The 20164-nt window shown below is 39.6% G+C and overlaps 1 protein-coding gene across 11 annotated transcripts in view; it reads left to right on the forward strand.

Moving 5' to 3' along the window:
• Positions 1-20164, forward strand: part of LOC115334475 (cohesin subunit SA-2-like) — a 62496-nt gene that overhangs the window by 34778 nt on the left and 7554 nt on the right. For 9 of the 11 annotated variants that reach the window (XR_003921132.2, XM_029998616.2, XM_029998611.2 and 6 more), the window contains 16 exons: positions 1528-1635; positions 3619-3727; positions 4574-4691; positions 5577-5680; positions 6120-6212; positions 6298-6387; positions 7396-7599; positions 9042-9118; positions 10099-10186; positions 11211-11288; positions 13183-13275; positions 13981-14149; positions 16036-16187; positions 17033-17134; positions 18455-18609; positions 18703-18831. Coding sequence is in view for 9 of the 11 variants with exons in the window: in XM_029998616.2 (XP_029854476.1) it covers positions 1528-1635; positions 3619-3727; positions 4574-4691; positions 5577-5680; positions 6120-6212; positions 6298-6387; positions 7396-7599; positions 9042-9118; positions 10099-10186; positions 11211-11288; positions 13183-13275; positions 13981-14149; positions 16036-16187; positions 17033-17134; positions 18455-18609; positions 18703-18831 (1869 nt within the window). In the remaining 2 variants the exon portion in view is untranslated. The remainder of the gene's footprint in view (positions 1-1527; positions 1636-3618; positions 3728-4573; positions 4692-5576; positions 5681-6119; positions 6213-6297; positions 6388-7395; positions 7600-9041; positions 9119-10098; positions 10187-11210; positions 11289-13182; positions 13276-13980; positions 14150-16035; positions 16188-17032; positions 17135-18454; positions 18610-18702; positions 18832-20164) is intronic. The other 2 variants (XM_041119439.1, XR_005931182.1) reach the window with 2 other exon arrangements.

Here is a 20164-nt window from a genome sequence, read left to right on the forward strand (position 1 = left end):
TACGTACATTCAGAGCAGTTTCTGTGTGTCCTATTGCTGCAAATATATACTCCCGGGAATTGCATGTTAAAAGAGGCCACCAAAACCTGCCTGAAGTATGTAAGGCAGCTTTTTTTTTTGGTTGAGGGCAAGCATTATTTCGAGATTGACCCATCACTTTTGGGGACATACCATACACTTCCATTTAAAGACCTTTTTACTGTTCCAGTGACCACTGTAAGCAACCATGGAAAAAAATGTGAAAAATTCAAGTGATACATAAGTAAATACATCGTAAAGCTAAAAATTATGGGGTATCACCTTCTACAAATGAGAGGCTATTGGCTTTGAGAAATGAGTGCTGTTTTTTTGTTGTTGTTCCCCCACCCCTACTGATTTTAAATCCCAGACAGTGCTAAAAAATATTTGCAGTGGACACTCCAGTGATACTCTCACCTAACGTGAGCTTACTTTTTTCAGTCAGGTTGGAGGATGTTTGGGAGCTTTGTGAGTTGTGAGGATGCTAGGTGATGCGATGGGTTTGGAGACAGATGGGCAAGCGCAGGAAGGGCTGCTAATTTTTGTAAGACATTACTCCCTGCAAATGAAGACCATGAATGCTTAGTTTTAGAGAAGGTGTTGGATCACAGCTGTAGATGGTTTTAAACTGTTACTACCTGAGGATTGAGTACAGTAATAAATAAAACGCCTTTCCCCTCACCTGGCTGTAGTAAGTGTAAGGATCTCGTATGTTGCCCTTTCATTCTCTGAAGTAGCTTAGTCCAATGACATTGCTATGGCAGTAAGAAGCAGGCATTTTGAAACTGTAATCCTTGCTTTGGTCTTCACTCCTCTGGTATCTCTTCAGTGGGTTATTCAACCTTGATGCTTCCGTTTCCTTTTTGTAAAAGGTTAATAGTAATACCATTTCCACCTCTCATAGAGTGTTCTAGGTTTACTAGTTGGCATGTGGTATTCTCAAGATGTGTAGCTGAATGAAAAAAATTGTGACTTTGAGTGTGTTTGCACAGAAAGGTCACAGTCATAAGCATGCTATCAAAAATGTGTTTTGATTTCTTTTTACATGTTACTGTATAAGCCTAGTATAATAGAATATAGGTTTTAAAATACTGTAATAAATAATTTAAAAATAATTTGTAATGCAAAATGAAGGTTGCTTCTTGTTTATTATCTTCTATGTTGAACATCTAAGCATAAAGTAGAGGCATGATTTTCCTATTTTATTACTGTTAGTCTTTCTACTATGACCACTAATCAACCTTAATTACACTTTAAATTAATGTTCATGTCCACGCAGTGGGCCTGATTCCTCATGGCTTGCAGAAACCTCTGTTTCTCTACGCAGTGAGTAAAAGAATGCTGCCAGTTTTGTTTGACAGCATTTTTAGATATGTCCTACAAAAATTTAGCTGTGTAAACAAGTTGTACAGCTATGGAGAATCAGGTCTAGTAAAAGCTGGACATAGCATTCCTAATATTCTTTGCAGATAAACCTGAACTATAACTTCCGTTGTTATTTTTGCCTAGGAACTGTGGGGATGTGTTATCAACTGAAGACTGTGAAACATTATACCAGTTTGTTTATACCACACACCGTCCGCTTGCAGTAGCAGCTGGGGAGTTCCTTTATAAAAGGTATCTGCCTGCCTGCATACCTACTTCTTGCATATTCTCATTTGTTTCAGAATGAAGGTGGATTTATTTAAGAGAGACATTAAGCATTCATTTTTCTGCTGGAAGTGTGTACCACGAGGGTAGTAGATGTGCTTTCTTCTGCTGAATCAGAAGAGAAATGCTGTCTGCGGGTAATCATTTGTTCCCCTGCACAGCCCTGGCACAACAGGCATGAGAGAAGTTGCAAGAGTAACACAGAGAATATGAAACAACTGACTGATCTACAGATGCCATGCTATGTTGAGAGCATACCTCTTTTCTTTTTACTTTCTCTTCCTGTTGCTTTGCTTCTTACAAGTTAATTCATCACCTGGCATCTGCTGGATTTCCATAGCTTTGGTGATTAATCACAAAAATGGCCTCCTCTTCTCCCTTTGGAAGTTGCCTTATACATTGTAAAGGCTTTGAATAATGAGAGATGCAGCAGATTAAAAAGCCCTCCCAATTTTCTGTCAGGTTAATGAAGTACAGGGTTTATCTTCCCCAGGAGTAACTCTTATAAATTGGCTTCTTATAACAATGGTTGCATGAAGTGAATGGAGTTGGCATGCTAAAAAGAGAAGAAATAAATATTCTCTCTCTACGTCTGAGAGAAATAATTTTGCCTTACAAAGAGGAATGAAAATAAAAATATTTTGGCAAGACTTCTGTGGGGAAAAATTCAGAAATAATAATGATTTGTGTTTCCACACTTGCAGAATCTCCTCCTAGTTGTCTCTTCCTGTCTAGCTGAATTGCTGATATACTGGAGTTTGGGGAGCCAAGTCCAACAGAAAGACAAATAAAGATAAATTTCTATTTTGATGAGTCTTCTATCACATCTGCTAGTCTTACTTAGTCTTTTGTGTTGGTCCTAATATTCTATTATAAATCAGGTGGTTTTCCTCTTGTAACATTGCTGCTTTTTGCCTTTGAAGTGATTGCCCTGCTAACTTTATTTTTTTCTACCCAGCTTCCCAGTGCACTGTGGACACTTTGACCCTGTAAACCTCATCCTTGTTCTTGTTTGCCCAGTTCTCTCTGGCACTTATGCCAGTATACAAATGTTCCTTCTAGTGTGATAGAGATGTTAGTGACACCCTCCTTTCCCTGGTGATACTGCTAAAAGTTTTAGTATAAATGCTTATGCTTCCCCCTGCTTCTTCTTGGTTTGCATGAAATCTCCTCGATGTCTGCATTTTTAATTTAGGTTACTTACGTAGCTGGCATAAATTATACCAACAGAAGCACTTCCTGAAAGTATAAGCTTTTACTGACATTGAGTGGTGTGGTCATGCTCTTAAATCCAGGCCGTTTGGGCCTTATATTAATCTGCAGTGATGGCCTTCCTGTATTTATCTTGGGATTAGCACTTTTAGTGAGCAGTACAGTCACACTTATTTTGGATAAAGAGGGAAATAGAAACTGAAGTGTCATATTGTGCTTCATACTTCAGATAGAAGAGGAAGAACAGTTTTTCCACTGTATTTGTGAAGTTGTGTAAATTGCCTCTTATAAATACAAGATACTGTGCTTTCTTTAAGAAGCTTCAGTTCTGAGATGTACCATGATGTGAATAATGTTTGGGTAGTAATATCTCTACTCTGTTGGTGAGGTTTAAATTCAGCCTAGAGCAAGCCCCTTTTCAAGCATGAGCAAATGCCTACCTCATTATGTGTTCAACACTGTGGAATCTGCATCTGTTGTCCAGAAAGCTGGCAGGGTACCTGTGAAACTGTCAGAAATAGTCTCTGCATCCACGGGGATAGAAGATCTCTCATAATGGAAAACAATCTAATCTCTTTTCCTTTCATCTCGTAAAAAAGTCTAATGTGATTTGGAGTAAGTAAGTAGACATTTAGAAGAAACACAGTCCTTGGGATCTTGACAGAATTAGTGTAACATTGGCAAATGAGTATAAGGAGAATGTGGCAGAACTGGACTGACTTCCTTTTCTGTTGGCAGGCTGCTTAGTCATGAGGGAGATGAAGAAGTTCAACCCGAAGGAGGAGGGAAGTTTGGGGCAAGTACTGACCAGTTGAAAAGATTAATAAGTTTTTTCCTGGAGAGTGAGGTGAGGAGAACAGCCCCTGCAGTAAGCCTTTTAAATCCAGTGTTGCATATTAAATCAAGTATTGGCTTCCTTTTGAAAACTATTTCTGGTGGTGAGCTCTGAAATGTTTGGTGTTTGGAATGGTTTCACTCTCTAGGATGAGTTTTTAATGAAGACATTTCTGTTCTGTTGTATTAAAACTAATTTACAACTATGCTAATGGAGAGAATCAGTGCTGAAGCAGCTTCTGAAAACAACCTGAAAGACTAATGCCACCGAGTGAGGTTTTTTTGGTATGTGTCTGTGTCTTTCTGCAGGCAAATATGGGTTGCTGTACCATGGCTCTATGCTGACTAAACTGCCTAGTTTTACGGAGAGTTCTATCAGCTTAAGTGCTATGCTTCAGTATTTGGCTTTTGCAGTGGTGCAGACCTACGCATGGCCAAAGTGTCTCAGGCACAGCAGTTTTGAATCTTTCTGCAGAAAATTTCACAAACATTGCTTAAAATGTTGACTTGTTTCTAGTCCCAAGGTTGGATTTTTAGTTGTTATGGTCAGCAATAAAAAAGCAATACAGAAGCTAGTTTCAAAGAGATTGCTTAAATTACAAAGGAAGGGTATCATAAAAAGAGAAAAGGTTTTTTTCTGCTTTACCTGCTTTTTTTCCCCACTTTCCTGCTTTGTATCAGATTAAAGACATCGTGTTTAAATGTTGATTAGCCTCAAATTAAATACGTTGGAATACTATGTGTGCATATATGTGTGAATGACAAAGCTTTGTAATTGGAAAAAGGGAGAGGAACATATAAAGCTGTATTTCTTTTAATGATGTGTTTGCTTCTATAAGCTTGTGTTTTTAATCCCTAGCTACACAAACATGTTGCATACCTCATAGACAGCTTGTGGGACTGGGCAGGCAAATTCCTGAAGGACTGGGAGTGCATGACCACTCTTCTATTAAAAAATGCTGAAGAAGATGGAGAAGGTGGGTAAGCAAAGAGCTTAGTTTTGTCTGAATGAATCTCTTGATACTGTTTTTTGAACTTTGCCTTCAGCTAGGTTAGGATCATTCCATATCGCAGTACCCTTTGATCCCAAATTGTGGTCACCAAGAGCCACAGAGCAGGTACAACTCAATGCACTGCCAATGTGATATTTTATCAACATATTTGTTTTATTCAATGTTCTGTATTTATGTAATGTTAGTTTAGAAACTTTGCAAGAATACTTGCGTAATTAAGCCATAATGCTTACATAGCATTTACTTTGTTTGTTTGTTTGTTTGTTTGTCCAAAACTTAAGAATCTAAAAGTATTGATTGAAGTGCAGTATTGTCGGGCTATTGTTCATGCCTGAAAAGGAGTGATGTGTTGAGTTCATTGACATCTAACACTCTAGAGGATTATTGTTTTGTAGAATTATTTTAAAGTGAACTTAAATAAATGTTTAAGGTCCCTTCCAACCCGAACCATTCTATGAGTAGCTGTAGTAGAACTGGAGGTGATTGTGTGATTGAAATCAAAGTTTGTAGACCCAGTGAGTTAAAGCATTTTGGTACTCAAAGAAGCAGGTTTCTCCCAAATGAGATAGTGGGAGTAGGCCCCATTAAAACTGCCTGTGTTTTTGGGAGCCCAACTACCCTAAAAAGTTTAGCCAGGAGAGGAGCAATTGTTTTTGTGTTCAGTAAATGTGGAAAAATGTAGAAAATAATTTTCTTCAAATTAAATCAAACACTTTCTAGGTGTTTATTTTTCTTTCTGTAGCATCCTTCCACAGTTGCTCAGATAAATGAGTAGGCTTTACATTAGCTGTTGCTGCATCTTCATTTTTCTTTTGTGTGAATGCTGAAAGGAGACTGATTTACTTACAGCACTGAGTGATGCCCATGAAAGTGCCCTCATTGAAATTATCCTCGCAACGGTTAGAGAAGCAGCTGAAGGTCATCCTCCAGTGGGCAGAGGTGCAGCCAAAAAAGTCAGTGCATCTTAAGTCTTACTTATTGTCCTGTAATGACATTCTCTTTGCCTTATGTACTTTGCCAGACAGCATGTTCCTAGTGGTAGGTATATCTTAGGAAATGGCTTATTTTTATGAAACTACACAGTGTCTTTTGACCTCTAGATTTTATTAGTAGTGGATGTTGAAGGAGGTGAGCATTAGAGGAAAGCCAGTTGAAGCGTGTTATTGACAAATGGTGAACATTTTATCCATGAGATATAGCTGTTCAGCCATTTGCATCTAATTTAAGGTTAACAAAAAAATAAAAAGGCATCTGGTTGTCTCCATGGAAAAGTATCTTTATCTTAGCTTGATATGCTTTAGACAAAGGCATGTGAGTTCACCTTGGGTTACATGTAAAATTCTACTCAATTCTAAGATATTTTGTAATTGAAACAAACTGCTTTATCTGCAGATTCTGTCAGTAAAAGAGAAGAAAATACAATTGGAAGATTGTACCAAAATTACTGAGCACTTTATTATGGTGCTTCCTCAGCTCTTGGCAAAGGTAACTAACAGCTGCTCTGTGAATGCATGTTAAATATTTCATTAAAATTCCTGCAGTGTACTCATATCCTGTTTTTTCTCTGCAGTATTCAACAGATGCACAAAAAGTGGCAAATCTTCTGCAGATTCCTCAGTATTATGATTTAGACGTTTACCGTATGGGACATCTAAGGAAGGTGAATAGGAATTGGGGTAGTCGGTTCATGTGGAATGTACTAAATTTATGTGACAATGTACAGAGTTTAGCGGGACTTGGAACAAGTAGAAGACTGTTGAAATACGAAGAAAGGATCTCTTACCTTGAGGAAAGTGATCTTATTCAGGCTTTACTTTGGGGCTGCCAAAGAAAAGTCTCAGTGCTTGTCAGTTCTGATATGCTGTGACTGGCCCTGGTGGGTAATGATTTGTGGTTTCACGTGGTAGGCCCAGCCCTGGGTTTTTCATTGTTGGGTGGAGACAGGGTGGGTTATGCCACGTATCTAAACTGGTGTCTCCCAGGAGTTTACTGCAGAATAGGTTTCATTCTCCATGAAGACTGACTACCAGCTGCTGGGGAATGATAGCAACTGAAAGATAAGAATGGAGATAGTATATCTGCTCATGGGAGAGGGCTGGTCAGAAACAGATAGATGAAATCCTTGAAATAGCTTAATGTGTTCTTAAGCAGGGATGTTTACAAGAAGGTAATGTTAGGCAAACACTCCTAGGTTAATTTCAGCACAAAACTTTAACTGGAAGAGAGAGTCAGCAGAATGGCAGAAGTTACCTCCTCTCACTAAGAGTGAAGACCCCAGTTGCTGACATGATCTGAAACATTCTCCATCCTCTGCTGCTGAGGGAGACAACTTCCATTTTTTTGGAGATATGCCTGCCCTTTGGAAAGGCATTTTTTTATTCCCCACCTTTGTCTTTATTTTTATGTAGTGCTGAATGTGTATTGCTAAAGTAGAACTTAAAGCAGTTGCTTCATTCTTTAGGAAGATCCAGAGAGAATAATAATGAAAAAGAGCTATAAACCCAGGAAAAAGTTGTGTCCTCTAATCCTGCCCCTCTGCTCCTTAGACTGGCATTTATTTCACGTTGGTTGTATGACCTATAGAGATATATGGGCCTAGTGAAATGTGTGTAGAGCATAAGTGGATTCTTGTACAATTTACCTATAATACCCCTTTTATCACCTGCAGCATTTGGATGCTTTGCTGGGAGAGGTAAAAGACATTGTGGCCAAACATTCTGACATGTCTGTCCTTGAGGCTTCCTCCAGGACTTACTATATCCTCTGCAGTGAAGAAATTGCCATCTATAGCCAGGTAGATCGTGCCCGAACTCAACTGATAGATGAGTTGATGGGACAGCTTAACCAGCTACTAGATGGCTTCTGGCAAAAGGTGAGTGTGACTCATCGTGGAGATAAACAGACTGTTTCCCTATGAAAAAAGAAGACAAAAAAATTAAGGGGGATATGGAACTATTCTTTACCTGCTGTTTCTGCTTAAGAGGAGCAGAGCTTTCAAAGGTGGGTTTCTGCCTCTGAAAAGATTGACTGTTTACATTTTAATGAAGCAGATGTATTTTGGCAGGAATAGAGTGGGGAAAATAATAAATGAGGTAGTCCACACCAGCAATAGGGAATTTTATGTCTTCTGAATATTCTGGACCTAAGCTCCATAGTTGCTCTGTTACTGTGCCAAAGATACCATGTGCAAGATCAGCTAGTAAGTACTGTGGATCTATAGGTGATGAGACTGTTCCCAAAAAGGTATAGTTCTGTACTTCCACATATTTGACTGTACACAAGATGTCCTTTGTGCTGCCACTTTGGCTGTAAAGATAGTACTAGGAAAAAAAACCCCAAACCCAGCAGTCTGTAATGCAGATTGTATAGCTTTGGGACCTTTGAAATGACGACTTTCCCCTTGAGGGAGGACTGCAGAGTCTCCCTCAAAGTTTTTCATTAGTTCTAAAAAGCAGAAACAGCTGGTGGTGATATGAATAGCTTGCTGGCTGAACTGAACAACAGAAGCCCGCAGCTGATCTGATCAACTGTGCCGTCATGAACAGGTGTCATGCCATGGTATGAGAGTTAACACTGGCAGGTTTTTATTGGACACTGGGATATTGTAAAATGTGTCAAGCCAAAAAATCCCCTAACCTCAGATTGGATTTATTTTGTTGGTCTTAAATAGATATCTATGTCAATGTGGGAGAATGTGTACTTACAAGAAACAAGATAAGTGCTAGACCAGGGATTCTTCAACTCCTTCATAGCGTGATCCATATCTAAATAAAGAGATTTTCTCCTGGAACCCCTCCCTTCTAATTCCTGGTTGTATATACTGTCTCCCATAATCACGTAGTATACTTGTGGAAACTACAGCAATTGCATCTATGGGAAAGTATTTAATATATTTTTAGCTATCTTTGAATGTGATCTGGCAGCTGGAAGCAAGGAGAGTCAGCACCATGTGAACAGCTAGCTTTCCAGAGAACCTTGACAACTGTGTGAGGGACTGTGAATGGCCATGTGAGTTTGAGGGTTAGCACTTCTGTGTTAGCCTAATTGCTAGTTTTTACTCTGTGTTAGCAGTACTGTAGTCTAGGGAGGATGCTGTGACAGGGACATTTCCTTATAGAAAATTTCTGTGCAGTCAACACGTTGTTTTCTTTTTACTGTAGAGGAAGACATGAGTAGCATGATTAAAGGTGAAGGGACTGGAGAGGGCTGGAGGAGAGTAATTCAAGCTTGTGGGTTGGTTGGGAAGAGAACATGGCAGTTGCCTTGCCCCACACTGGCTAATTCCTTTCTCTTTCCCAAACTTTCATAATTTAGGAAGAAGGATTTTGTACGGATGCAGGAGAAATTTCCCAGATGCACTCTGCTTTGAGAAGAGTAGCAGCTTTTCATAAGTGAGATGTTTATTTACACAATTTACTTTCCCATATACTTAAGTGTCGACCTGACAGGTGCAAAGTCAGAATTGCTCGTTTGTTAGGTTTAATGAGATTTTTCACAAGAGAATGAAAATGATCCCTATGAGAGGTGCTGCAAGGTTTAGTTTCTTCTTAACAGAACTGTACTCTTGGATATGGAATTCTTTCTGGACTCAATTACTGAGGCTGAAGCATCAGCCCTAATGTGGCTGGGAAGTGTGTGCTACAGAGTTGGGATGTCAGAGTGGACACACGGATCCTCTCTGTGGTGCCTCCCTCCTAGCTGGTTGCTTTTGCACTGCTTTACTTTCAACACTGGTGGTCAGTCTGAAGAGGGTATAGTGAATGCAGTCTTTTTTCCCAGCGTATGTAATCAGCTTTGCTTGTGTTAGTTTATTTGATCTTCTTCTGTTAAAAGATGGATTTGTCAAAAGCTTGGTTCTCCAGGGATTGTTCACCAAGTAAATTATCATGCAATATAGTAGAGGGTGGGGGAATTGGGCCGTCTTCTCAATGTGTCTTTTACCTACCCTGTGTGCTAGGGCTGCTCTGTTTTTGCAAAGAGAAGTCTAACGTTGAGTTGTGAACACTCAAGAGTATTAGAAATAGCCTTTTAAAGCGGCATGGGGAAATTGTTCTTTAGACTTTTTTGGGCACTTAGAGAGTGTGGATAGAGTACAGGGAAAAAGTACAGAGCTTAAGCTTCTTTTTCCTCTCCTCAAGACACTACAGTTTCATGGTAAGAATGCAGACTGTAAAGCTATGGACTAAAGGTAGCAGCATTAGATCATGAAAAACTTGATTTCATTTTTCCACCCTTATAATTAATAATTAGTTGTTTAATGTTATTGCTGTACATCAGATGAAGGCAAAAATAGGATACATTTAATCTGTTTGGTCAGGTGAGATTTCATTTCTTGCTTAGTGTGTAATTATTGTTTCTTTTTCACTTGCAGTGCCCATGATCTCACCAAGTGGAATCTGTATGACAAGACTTTAAGGTTGTTGGTGTTTGAAATGGAACATGGGAGTTTGCCTGTTCTCGTGAGTTGTTAACAAGAAAAACCTCTTTCAGTGTTAAATATTGAAAGCAGGAAAATTAGGAGTTATTAAATAATCTTATAGATCAGTGTTCTGTGAGACAGGAAGATACTGTTTCCATTTCTCAATCTGGGAAACTGAGTCTGTCTTGGTATAATGTTATAGGAATTGGTAAATTCATGCCATAGATTCATTTATTTTGGAGATTGTCCAAAACTATGATAAACTCTGACATCTGGATTGATCCTTCGTCATGCTCAGTACTTCCCATTGCACAGTCTTGCCCTCAGTACGTACGAAATTGTTGGGACTGTGAGGACCCCCTTATAGATTGCATGTAACCAGAAATTGGAATACTTTGAAACTGTTGCTTGCAGATTGACTCTTGGTGAAGATGGTTTGTACTTGCCAGTTGTCTCAACTGCAGCCTTTTGATTGTCTGGTTGCCTCAGCTCAAACACTGGCTGTGCCAAGGTGGAGGTGTATATCCTGGGCTTACAAGGTGAAGTACTTGAGCAGTCATGAATGTTAATCACCCTCCGTTTTCAGGAAAGAACTTGAGGTTATTTGGGAAGGAGTGAAATTTAGTTGAGTAGAGAGAGCTGGCAGCCAGTGGGTAGAGGTGGACTCCTTCAGATGGAGCATTGGAGCACCAAGGTTTGGCTTCTGCTCTGAATTTCCCTCTGGAGGAGTCTGCCTTTCATCAAAGACTGCAGAGAAATCCTGAGAAGCTAAGCTATAGTTAGCCTCAGTGAACACCCTTTTTAGTACATGGTTACTTTCCACTGAGCTTGTCAAGATGTCAGAGTTCTGCAGAAGCAGCACCTTAGTAATGAAGTTTCTCAGGAGGCAACGTTTGCTTGTATGTAAACCTATTAAGTTTATTTTGAGGGTCTAAATACTTTACAGTGCAGAAATGGTCATGCAAGCAGCATGCAGAATGTCAGGGTTGGATGCTTTGCTTAGTCCTAAGCTTTTTGCTGTTGAGCCTTTCATATAAGTAAAGGACATGTGTTTTTATTTGCAGATGATCCTGCCAGCTCTCCAGTGCATGTATTTTTCTCTCCTGTGGCAACTAACTGCGGTTTTGGAAAATTCTCCCAAGGTTGGCCACTCCACGTAATTTTGAAACCCAGAGTTGTGCTTCTAGAAGTTTAATTTGCTTTTCTGTTCTCAAACTGCCAGAAAAACCCAAGCTTTCTAAGAAGATAATTTTTGTGTTTTCTTGAGGAAACCAAATTGAGTTGAGGCATTTTCTGTCTGTCTTGCCCTCTTCTTTTAAAAAGTGTTTATGCTTTTTCAGTCTCCAAGAGAATAAGTGAACAATGGTTCACCTCTATTTTTACTGCAAAGCATGTGCATTGAATTCCTGGGGCTTGATGGAGATAAGGAACTTGTTCCACTGCCAAACAGTTTGTTGTTTTCATGTATTAAGCAACAAAGAATATTCAAGGAAAACTCCAGGAAGCCCTGTTGCTTTGTTTCATTTTTTTCTTGTTTTACTTGTATATTTCTGGCAGAAAGTTTGAGGAAAGTGGTAATTTTCTTATCAGCTGACTATTTACTTTCTTAATTGGTTTTATAAAGTGCCAAGCTCTGGCAGGTATTTTGGAAGACAGTCTAGTTCAAGACACCAGAGAGGGAAATGCTTTTATGCTTCACTTCACATGTGAATGTGTACCTGTGTGGCTCCTCTTTATGGTGATTTCTGACTACACTGAGGGCTGCTCCTTCTGTCATTCTGTCCCCTTCCCCCGGTACTCCTGTGTGTGTACAGAACAGGACGCTGACGCGGACATTTGTTTTGTGTGAGAAATGCTAGCAGGGAGGTTACCCGTTTGTTGACTGATTCACTATCTATTCTCGTCCCGTTCCATTCCTGTGTGGATGTCCGCATCTCTCTCTGCTCTAATATGTTCTGCCTTTCAGTCCAGACGCAGTTAGCTTGCCTGATAATGGGGCAGCACATTTTTCAATTTGGCCTTTCATATGGGAGCAGATTTTGATTGGAAGCACAATGTTACGGCCCACTCTGCAGGGCCAAATCTAGATGTTGGCAGAGAGAGAGGTTCCGAGAGCAAAAAAGAACATTTCCTGGACAGCAGCTCTAGGATTGTTTCTTCCCCCCTTCCTCCCCCAATAGTGTTAAAGCAATGTTTTGCCTCCCCCTCTGCTCCTTCTCAGCGTGCCCTGGGATGGATCCCCTTTCTTACCAAGATACAGTTGCACAGGATGAAATCCAGCCCTGCTGTAAGGGCATTTCTCTTCTATTGACTGCTCAAAGCTCAGTGCAGTGCAACAGCTGGGACCTGGTGAAGGATCAGAAAGTCTTTTATGTGGCCGTAGGCAAATCAAATAGTCTCTCTTGCTGGATTCATCTTAACTAATAGAGGTGTCTAAGTTTCGGAGTGCCAAAGTTAGCAGCCTAGTTAAACTGTGTTCCCTCTGTACTCAAGAGGGGGAGAGAGAAGAGCAACTCCAGAAGGCAATTCACATTGAAAATTAGGTGGGATGGACCAGAGTTTTTATGACTCGACTTCCATCTCTAAAGTGGAAATCATTATCACTGCTTTATAAGGATAAGCTGAAGTGAATAAGGGAATACATGCTATTAGAGCTGCCCATCCTACAGATGGAGAAACAAAGAGTTTGTGACTTGCTGAATACCACTAGCCTCAGCAAGTATGACAGATGCACATGTCCTACTGTACTTGTCACATTTCTGCACCAGCGGGGGGGCACAGAGTATATATTTTTATAGATTGACCCTTCTATCCCAAATATTGTGCCTGAAAACAAGACATGGTTTTAAAGTTGTTCATAGCTAGTAAGCTGTTGCTACTGAGATGTCAGCTTCTTTCATAATGTTATCAGCTGTGCTATCGTAAATGGATAGTATCAGTGGAAGAAAGATACAACTGTTGTTTGTTCTGTAATTCTCTATTGAATCATAGTCCCTAACATATTTGTCCTGTCGCTTTTCCTAAATACATTTTTAGGAGACTCTTTTCGCACTAAGAAGAGAGCTGAGATGTTTCAGTCAGATTTGCATGTGCTTCCTCCACCATAAGGAAAAAGATGTAAGAGAAAAGGTTTGTGTTTCTCTGTCACTTAACTGGCATTCATGCTCAGTCCTCCTTTTATATGCCTGCCTTTCTTTTCATAATAGTATTTCCTTCTATTGATTTTTGCTATTTTTTTCCAGAAATAACTCTTTAAAAAAATCTTCAGCTATTTATTTTAAAGGAAAATTAAAGTTATGTTAGTTAAAATGCTACAAAAGTTAGTGCTTTAATCAAGCATAGATATATGTCTGCACGGGTCCATCTGCAGAATCAAGGCCTGAATCTGAATGACTCAATTTGCCAGTTGATAATCATTGTGTTTTCTGATTAGACTGATCAGTGTACTGGTTGCTCATTGCTTTATTAATGCCTTGCTATGAATATTACTGAAAAAAATTAAAAAATTGGAGAAATTGTCCAGTGATTAATGTGTTAAAAGAGAGATATTCTAGCACGATAGAGCTCTTCATCCTTCCCATGGAAGTTTGAAAATCTTTAGGTGGTGTTAATGCATGATACTTGTATATCCTGTATCCTAAGGTACAAGGTCTGGAAGGGCTTAGCTGTGGCATTTTACCACATGTTGGGGCAAACAAATCTTTAGCTTGCAAGGAAGAAGTGGGATAGAAGCTAGATTGTGATTTGTAGTGTTTGATGGAGTTGCGAAGTGGAGTTGGCATGAAAAGTAACATGGTGTCTAAATCCTTCTTTGGCTTTGTTTGCTGGATACAGGCCTTCATGATACTCTGTGACTGGTTGCTGATTTTGAGTCATCAGGATTCAAATAATAACGAAGAAGCAGTCGGACTTCTAGATTATCTTCCTAGCACATCACTTCAGGAAAAACTGCTTTTGTTCATCCAGAAACATGTTTTCATGGAGGAAGAAGAGGAAAGCAAAGGTTAGACATCTTCATCACTGGAGAAACAATCTACCACTTTTGCTGTCATATGCCATCTGCACTGAATGTATCAGGAAAAGGGGCTGTACTTTTTTGTTGTTGCTTTGGGGGTTTTTTGGTGGTTTTTTTTTTGCTTGGGCCCCTTTACAAACAAAGTGGCTGACCTGTTATTCACTGATCTGTATCCACAGTGGATCAACCACAGGAAATAGCTGCCAATTTACCTGCAGGATGAAAAGGGCTTATGTAATGCAGGGATGTATGAGAATGTAAAAATATTTAGTAGACTGACTTTGGTGGTACAGATGATGGTGTTAGAGGAAGGCCTTGAAGTGTTACAGTGTGACTCTGTCAATGCACAGACATTTCTAAGCCATCAGAGTAAAGGACTAGTGGATTTTGATTTGGGGGGTGCAGGGCAGATTTAGTGGGAAATAGTAGTTGTTGCTCTGTTGCCTTTTTCAGGCACATTCGGATGCCATATTGAGGCTGTTATTGTGAAGACTGGTTTCTTTTGGGAGTGTTTTGAAAGTAGATTGTTAGGTCATTGTGGTTTTGAGGCCGAGTTCAAGTGTCATGCTTTGAAAAACCAAGCATTGTTCTAGATTACTGTGTCAAAATGTCCTTCAGCTGTTCAGATGGAGTTCTGTGTTCAGTTTTGGGCACTACGCTTCTTCAGGTCACAGTGTATATGCAAGAAGTGATGGACCTAAATTGCAACAGGGAAATAGTAGAAGAGAATCCTTATTGGTAAAGGTAGAGATACAATAGAAAAGATTGCTCAAGTAGGTTGTAGTATCCTACTCATGGGAGTTTTTGAAGCAGGTTATGTTTCAGCTTGTATATGTTATGTATCTGAAACTGATAAAATTGATCCTGGTTTGGGCTAGATGGCCTGAGATCTGCTTCAAACCCATTTTGTTATGATGCTTTGAATTTCCCAGTCCTCCCCACAAAGGATCCCTGTTGTCCCATTGCATATTCCTTCCTGAACGAGTGTTTGTTATACTATGGGTGTCCTTGTCTGTGTGCACGGCTGGCAGCTGCTCCATTTTAGTTTTAACTCTAATTTGAAGATACTTCTGATCAGTTACTTGCTTTATGTTTGTTTCCAGGCCCACAGTTGTGCTAGAAGCAGAAAACAGTGCACATCAAAATTATAGGTCAAAGACTGAAGCTTTTGGCAGTTGATAGATTACATTCACAGCAGGAAAGAGTGTACCTCAGCTCTCCTGCTGCAAGAAGCTGTCCCCAAGCACCTTCGTAGCTGTGTTGGAAGATTCTTAAGAGTATTTGTTTTCCACAAATTGTGCAGCTAGTAATTAACCCATGTTCCAGAGACTTTATTTGTTCTTAATGACGTGAAATGACTTTTTTCTTTCACTTTTGTTGATAACCACTTGGAGAGTTTCATCTGAACTCTTCTCTTGTTGGCTGTGTATGGCAACTTTTGTAGGGTTTCCGATGAATTATGTGCTGGTTTTCTAGCATCTGTGTTATTCTAGGAAAAAAAAATGCAGTTGTGATTTATCTGGTCTCTTCCATTTGGTGTGTTTGTGCCTTTTATTTTGCACTCTGGTTCTGTTCTGTAGCTGTGAGCAGTGTTGTACAAGGGGATTCTGACTAGTAGAAATGCGAAAGCCCTATGAAGATCAGAGTAGAAGACTGTGGGAATGTGGAAACTCACTTTCATTGTCATCAGCTGCAAGCTTTGAAATGGAAATAAACCTGTGTTTTTCGATATATGCAGGAATGAGCGCTAGCATCTGTTGCTTAGTGTGTTGACTGAACAGCTGAGTCTGCTATTTGGATGAAAGTTGGTCATTAAAATTGAGATATCTTGAATAAAGTAGTAGAACAAAGCTTCAATGCTTTTGTTTTCCTAGACGTGACAGAAGAGGAGGACAGAAAGGATGAAAGTTGCAAACTTGACGACTTGCACAAAAAGCGGAGTCTTCTTGCAGCATATTGCAAGTTAATAGTGTATAATGTGGTAGAGATGTCTGCGGCTGCTGAGATCTATAAGTATTATGTGAAGGTAATGCTTTAGATAAGGTTTCTTTGCCTATCAGTGCATTTTAGTTTTTGAAAGTGACTCCAGCGTTTGTGAAAGATGTGGGGTTAATAGTCTTATGGCTCAGAATCTTTGTATAATCACAAAAGGGCTATAAAATCAAGCAAGAGTGGGACCAATCTCTCTTCTTTGGTCTGCAAAGGTACCTCACTGCAGACAAATTAACTGAAAATTGAGTAGAGGATATGTCTGAACATAGCTCCTCAGCTTCTCCAGAGAGGCCATTGCAGAGAAGCAGTTTATGTCTGGGAGAGTGTCTTAAGGATAGAGATTCTGACACTGAAGCTGTCAGCTTACTTCATACAGCTCACACAGTCCATATGCAGATGGCCTAGATTTCACATGAGTCCTGGTGTTTAGACAACTGGTAGAGCTTCAGCTGCTCTGAAGTCGGTTTCAGGAGGGCCAAGAACAGCACAGAATGGGCAGTTTCCTTGAGTCAGCTAACAGGACTTTGGAAATACCTGAATATGGATCTTGTTCTTTACTTCATTGGGCCCAAGGCAAGCACTGGTTAAATACGGAAAACTCTCTATTTCTTTCCTGAGGAGGCTTTGTTCTTCTGTTATAAAAAATGCTGAACAATTTCAGTGTAACTTTAATCCTCACATTACGCTTAAAGGAGCATACCATTGCTTTACATATGAAATAATATAAAAAGTCCAGTTTTCCATATTTTAGCTTGAATGTTCTGATATTGGGAATGTTTTATGAACTTCTTGTGTCACATGAACAGTCATGTGTTTTGTGTACTCCCAGTGCTAAAGAAGGGGAATGATAATTCTCATTTGTTTTGTTGCTGTTAATAGACCTACAATGATTTTGGAGACATCATTAAAGAAACGCTAAGCAAGACGAGGCACAATAACAAAATTCAAAGCACCAAGACACTGATTCTCTGTCTGCAGCAGGTAAGATTGAGATTAAAGCAAGAGGCTAGGGGCTCTTATGACAGCTGTAATCATATTGGAGTTTTTTACCTACCTTGTCATAATTATTCAAATTCATTAAAAAACCTACTGGAAGAAATCGTTTCGTTGCCTGTACTTTCTATGTGTGTGTTGGTTTTGGATGTCATAATTAAAACTCCCTCCAAATCATTCCACCTGTTTTAAAATGTAATTTTGTGCACATTTTTTTTGTCTTGTTTTTAATCTTCAAATGCGTAGTGTGTTAGGACTGATGTGAGATTATGGAGTGTTTCCTGGGACATGGTAGGTGTCTCTTAACCTTAACAAAGGTTAAGGATATTATTCTGTGTTTTACAGACTACCTCCACTCCTATTGAATTTGAGGAACCACAAATGTGTCTGTGGCTGGCCAGCTCTAATTCCCAGTATTTTCAGTATTTTTTTCTGGAAGAAAGTGGGTCACAGCTCTTCTGAAGGGTCTCAGTTGCTGAGGCTTGCAGCTGCTGACTGATGAGGCCAGTTAGCTATTTTAGCAGCTGCTTGTGCCAGCTCTGCCCATGACCAGAGCTGCTTCTAGCTTGGAGTCGTGCTGTAAGCCACAGAACAGGCTCCTCCCAGGGGGTACTGATACATGAGCTTTGCTTATTTCACACACATTGCCAGGGACTTAGATCTGTGAACTAGCCCCTGAAATCTGAGCTTAGATGAGGCTAAGCAGCATTTGGCTACATATATTCTGCTGACATAGTCAGGACTTTGTGTTTAGGTATCACATAGACAAGAGGCCCTTTTTGGCCTTTGGTTGACCTTGAAAGTTAACAGGTTGAAGAGAACAAGCTACCTCCATGTTCTGTTAGGAAAAAAACCCCAAACAGAGTTGACTGGGCTCGAGATGTGCTCTTGACCCAGTCTCACTCTCAGAAATTGGACTACGCTGCTGTCAAACTTGCTGCTTTATACCTGCATTCTGATATTCTGAAAGCCTCTCAGGTGAATTAGGCCTCTGGGGCTTGAGTCCCAACAGGAGATGGGGTCAGTGGAGCCATCATCTTCAGGAATTAGTTCTCTATTTATGCACATAATTTTTTATTTTTATTTTTTGATTTGTGCCTATCTGTTAAGCACAACAGTGTCCTTTGTATCAGTTCCTTGTCGTTGTTCCAGTTGTGTGCTTCTGAAGCACATGACTTACCTGCTCTTTTGTAAGGCTTCTGTCTGTGTAAGCTAACTGTTGCTTGCTGTGCATGTCTCTGTGTCCTCCTGGTGCTTTGTTTGCCTGTAGGATTACATATGGTTGCTTATATAAGACTTCTTTTGCAGCTGTTTCAGACACATGCAGAAAGCCAAGACAGCAGTAGCAGTGTGGACTTCTACTCTGCTTCCTTCACAAATATGAAAGAACTTGCTCGTCGCTTTTCACTAACGTTTGGCTGGGACCAAGTGAAATCTAGAGAATCTGTAGCCATGATACACAAGTATGTGTCATATAACATCACTTTGTCCGTGGTCATTGCTTTTGTTAGTTGTCTGTTTTATTACTCTGCTCTTTTTTTTTTTTCTTCCAATAGGGAAGGGATTGAATTTGCTTTTCAAGGAGCTACTGGAGTAGGTGGAAAATGCTTGCCTCCTAACTTGAGCTTTCTGTTAATCATCAGTGAATTTTCCAACAAGCTGCTAAAGCCAGACAAAAGACTAGTGTAAGTTAAGTTCTTGTACACTGTCATACACAGTTTGTGTTTTGTGTATCCCTGTACGTGGGACACTTGACCTTCAGTGTTGCAGAAGTTGCTCAAGGGCTTTGCAGAGAACCTTTGAAACCGATCTGCCCCTAAGGCTGTTAGTTTGAGAGACACTCTTGAATTTTGTAGTAGCAGTTATTTCAGATTGTATGTGCAGTATGCATTCTAGACCTTTTTTAGACATAGTTGCGGCCACATATGGCAATTCTTCTCAAGGAAAGACAATGTTAATTTGGTGGAAGAGATTTGCAACTTGACTGGCTAGTGGAGTGGCAGGAATGCTTTTCTGAACAGAAGTGTAAAGCAGAAAAGATTGAGGAAGAGGTAGTGCCCAGGTCATTATTTGTAACAATCTAATTCTGCAGCTTCAGGACTCAATTACGTGAGTTCCATGGAATATATTTGGAATAGAAATATACATGACACTATTCATAATGTGGATATTGAAATTCAAGAATTTACTATTTACAGGGGATGCCCTGATCCATTTGGGCCTGTGCTTTACAGTGGTTTAAATATTTACATTTAATAATATAAGAATGATAGCCTTATTTTGGCATCATGGGGCCTTATGCATCTGAACAAAGAAATGTATGATTATGTCTCTTATTCCGTTCTTCACCTGCCTCAACTCCAGTCGTTTTTGAGAAGGAAGTAATGTTCTTCCTTTTATTTGACCTTTGTCATTACTTCCCTAGTCAGCACTGCTTATTTTGGATCTGAATCTCTGCACCTCAGTCTTCTATTTACAGATACTGTAAAAACTATTGCAAAATACATAACAGGTATTTCCCTTTTCCTGAGAGTATATTGGAAGACATGGGAATGTAAGATGAAACATTAAGACACACCTGCCTTTTTTGAATTTCTGAGCAAATCAGTCCAGTACCTGACAAGAAAAGTTCCACTTTGGAGAAGAAGTCAGCAGAAATGGAAAAAAACCTAACCATCACATCTTCCTGGGCCCTGTGTAACTTGTTTGCTCCTGTGTCGCTTTGTCTTAAATTGGAAATTAACTTCCATGGGGATCATCAATCATTTTTTACATAGCAAGGGTCAAGAGTGGTAAAATATCTACTTTCCTGTTACTTTACCTGACAAACACAATTTATTAGTGATTGCCAGCTACCCAGACAATGTATTTTAAAAAATTAATTCAAACCCAAAATGCAAAATACAGAAGAAGGATATTTGACATATACTGATTACAACCCCTGGTAAATCTAAAGTTGATAATCTATGGGTAGTGATAACTTCCCTATCTATTCTTGCATTTTTCTGGGGGAGAATC

Source organism: Aquila chrysaetos, chromosome 23 (genome assembly GCF_900496995.4).
Source record: "Aquila chrysaetos chrysaetos chromosome 23, bAquChr1.4, whole genome shotgun sequence".
Lineage (NCBI taxonomy): Eukaryota > Metazoa > Chordata > Aves > Accipitriformes > Accipitridae > Aquila > Aquila chrysaetos.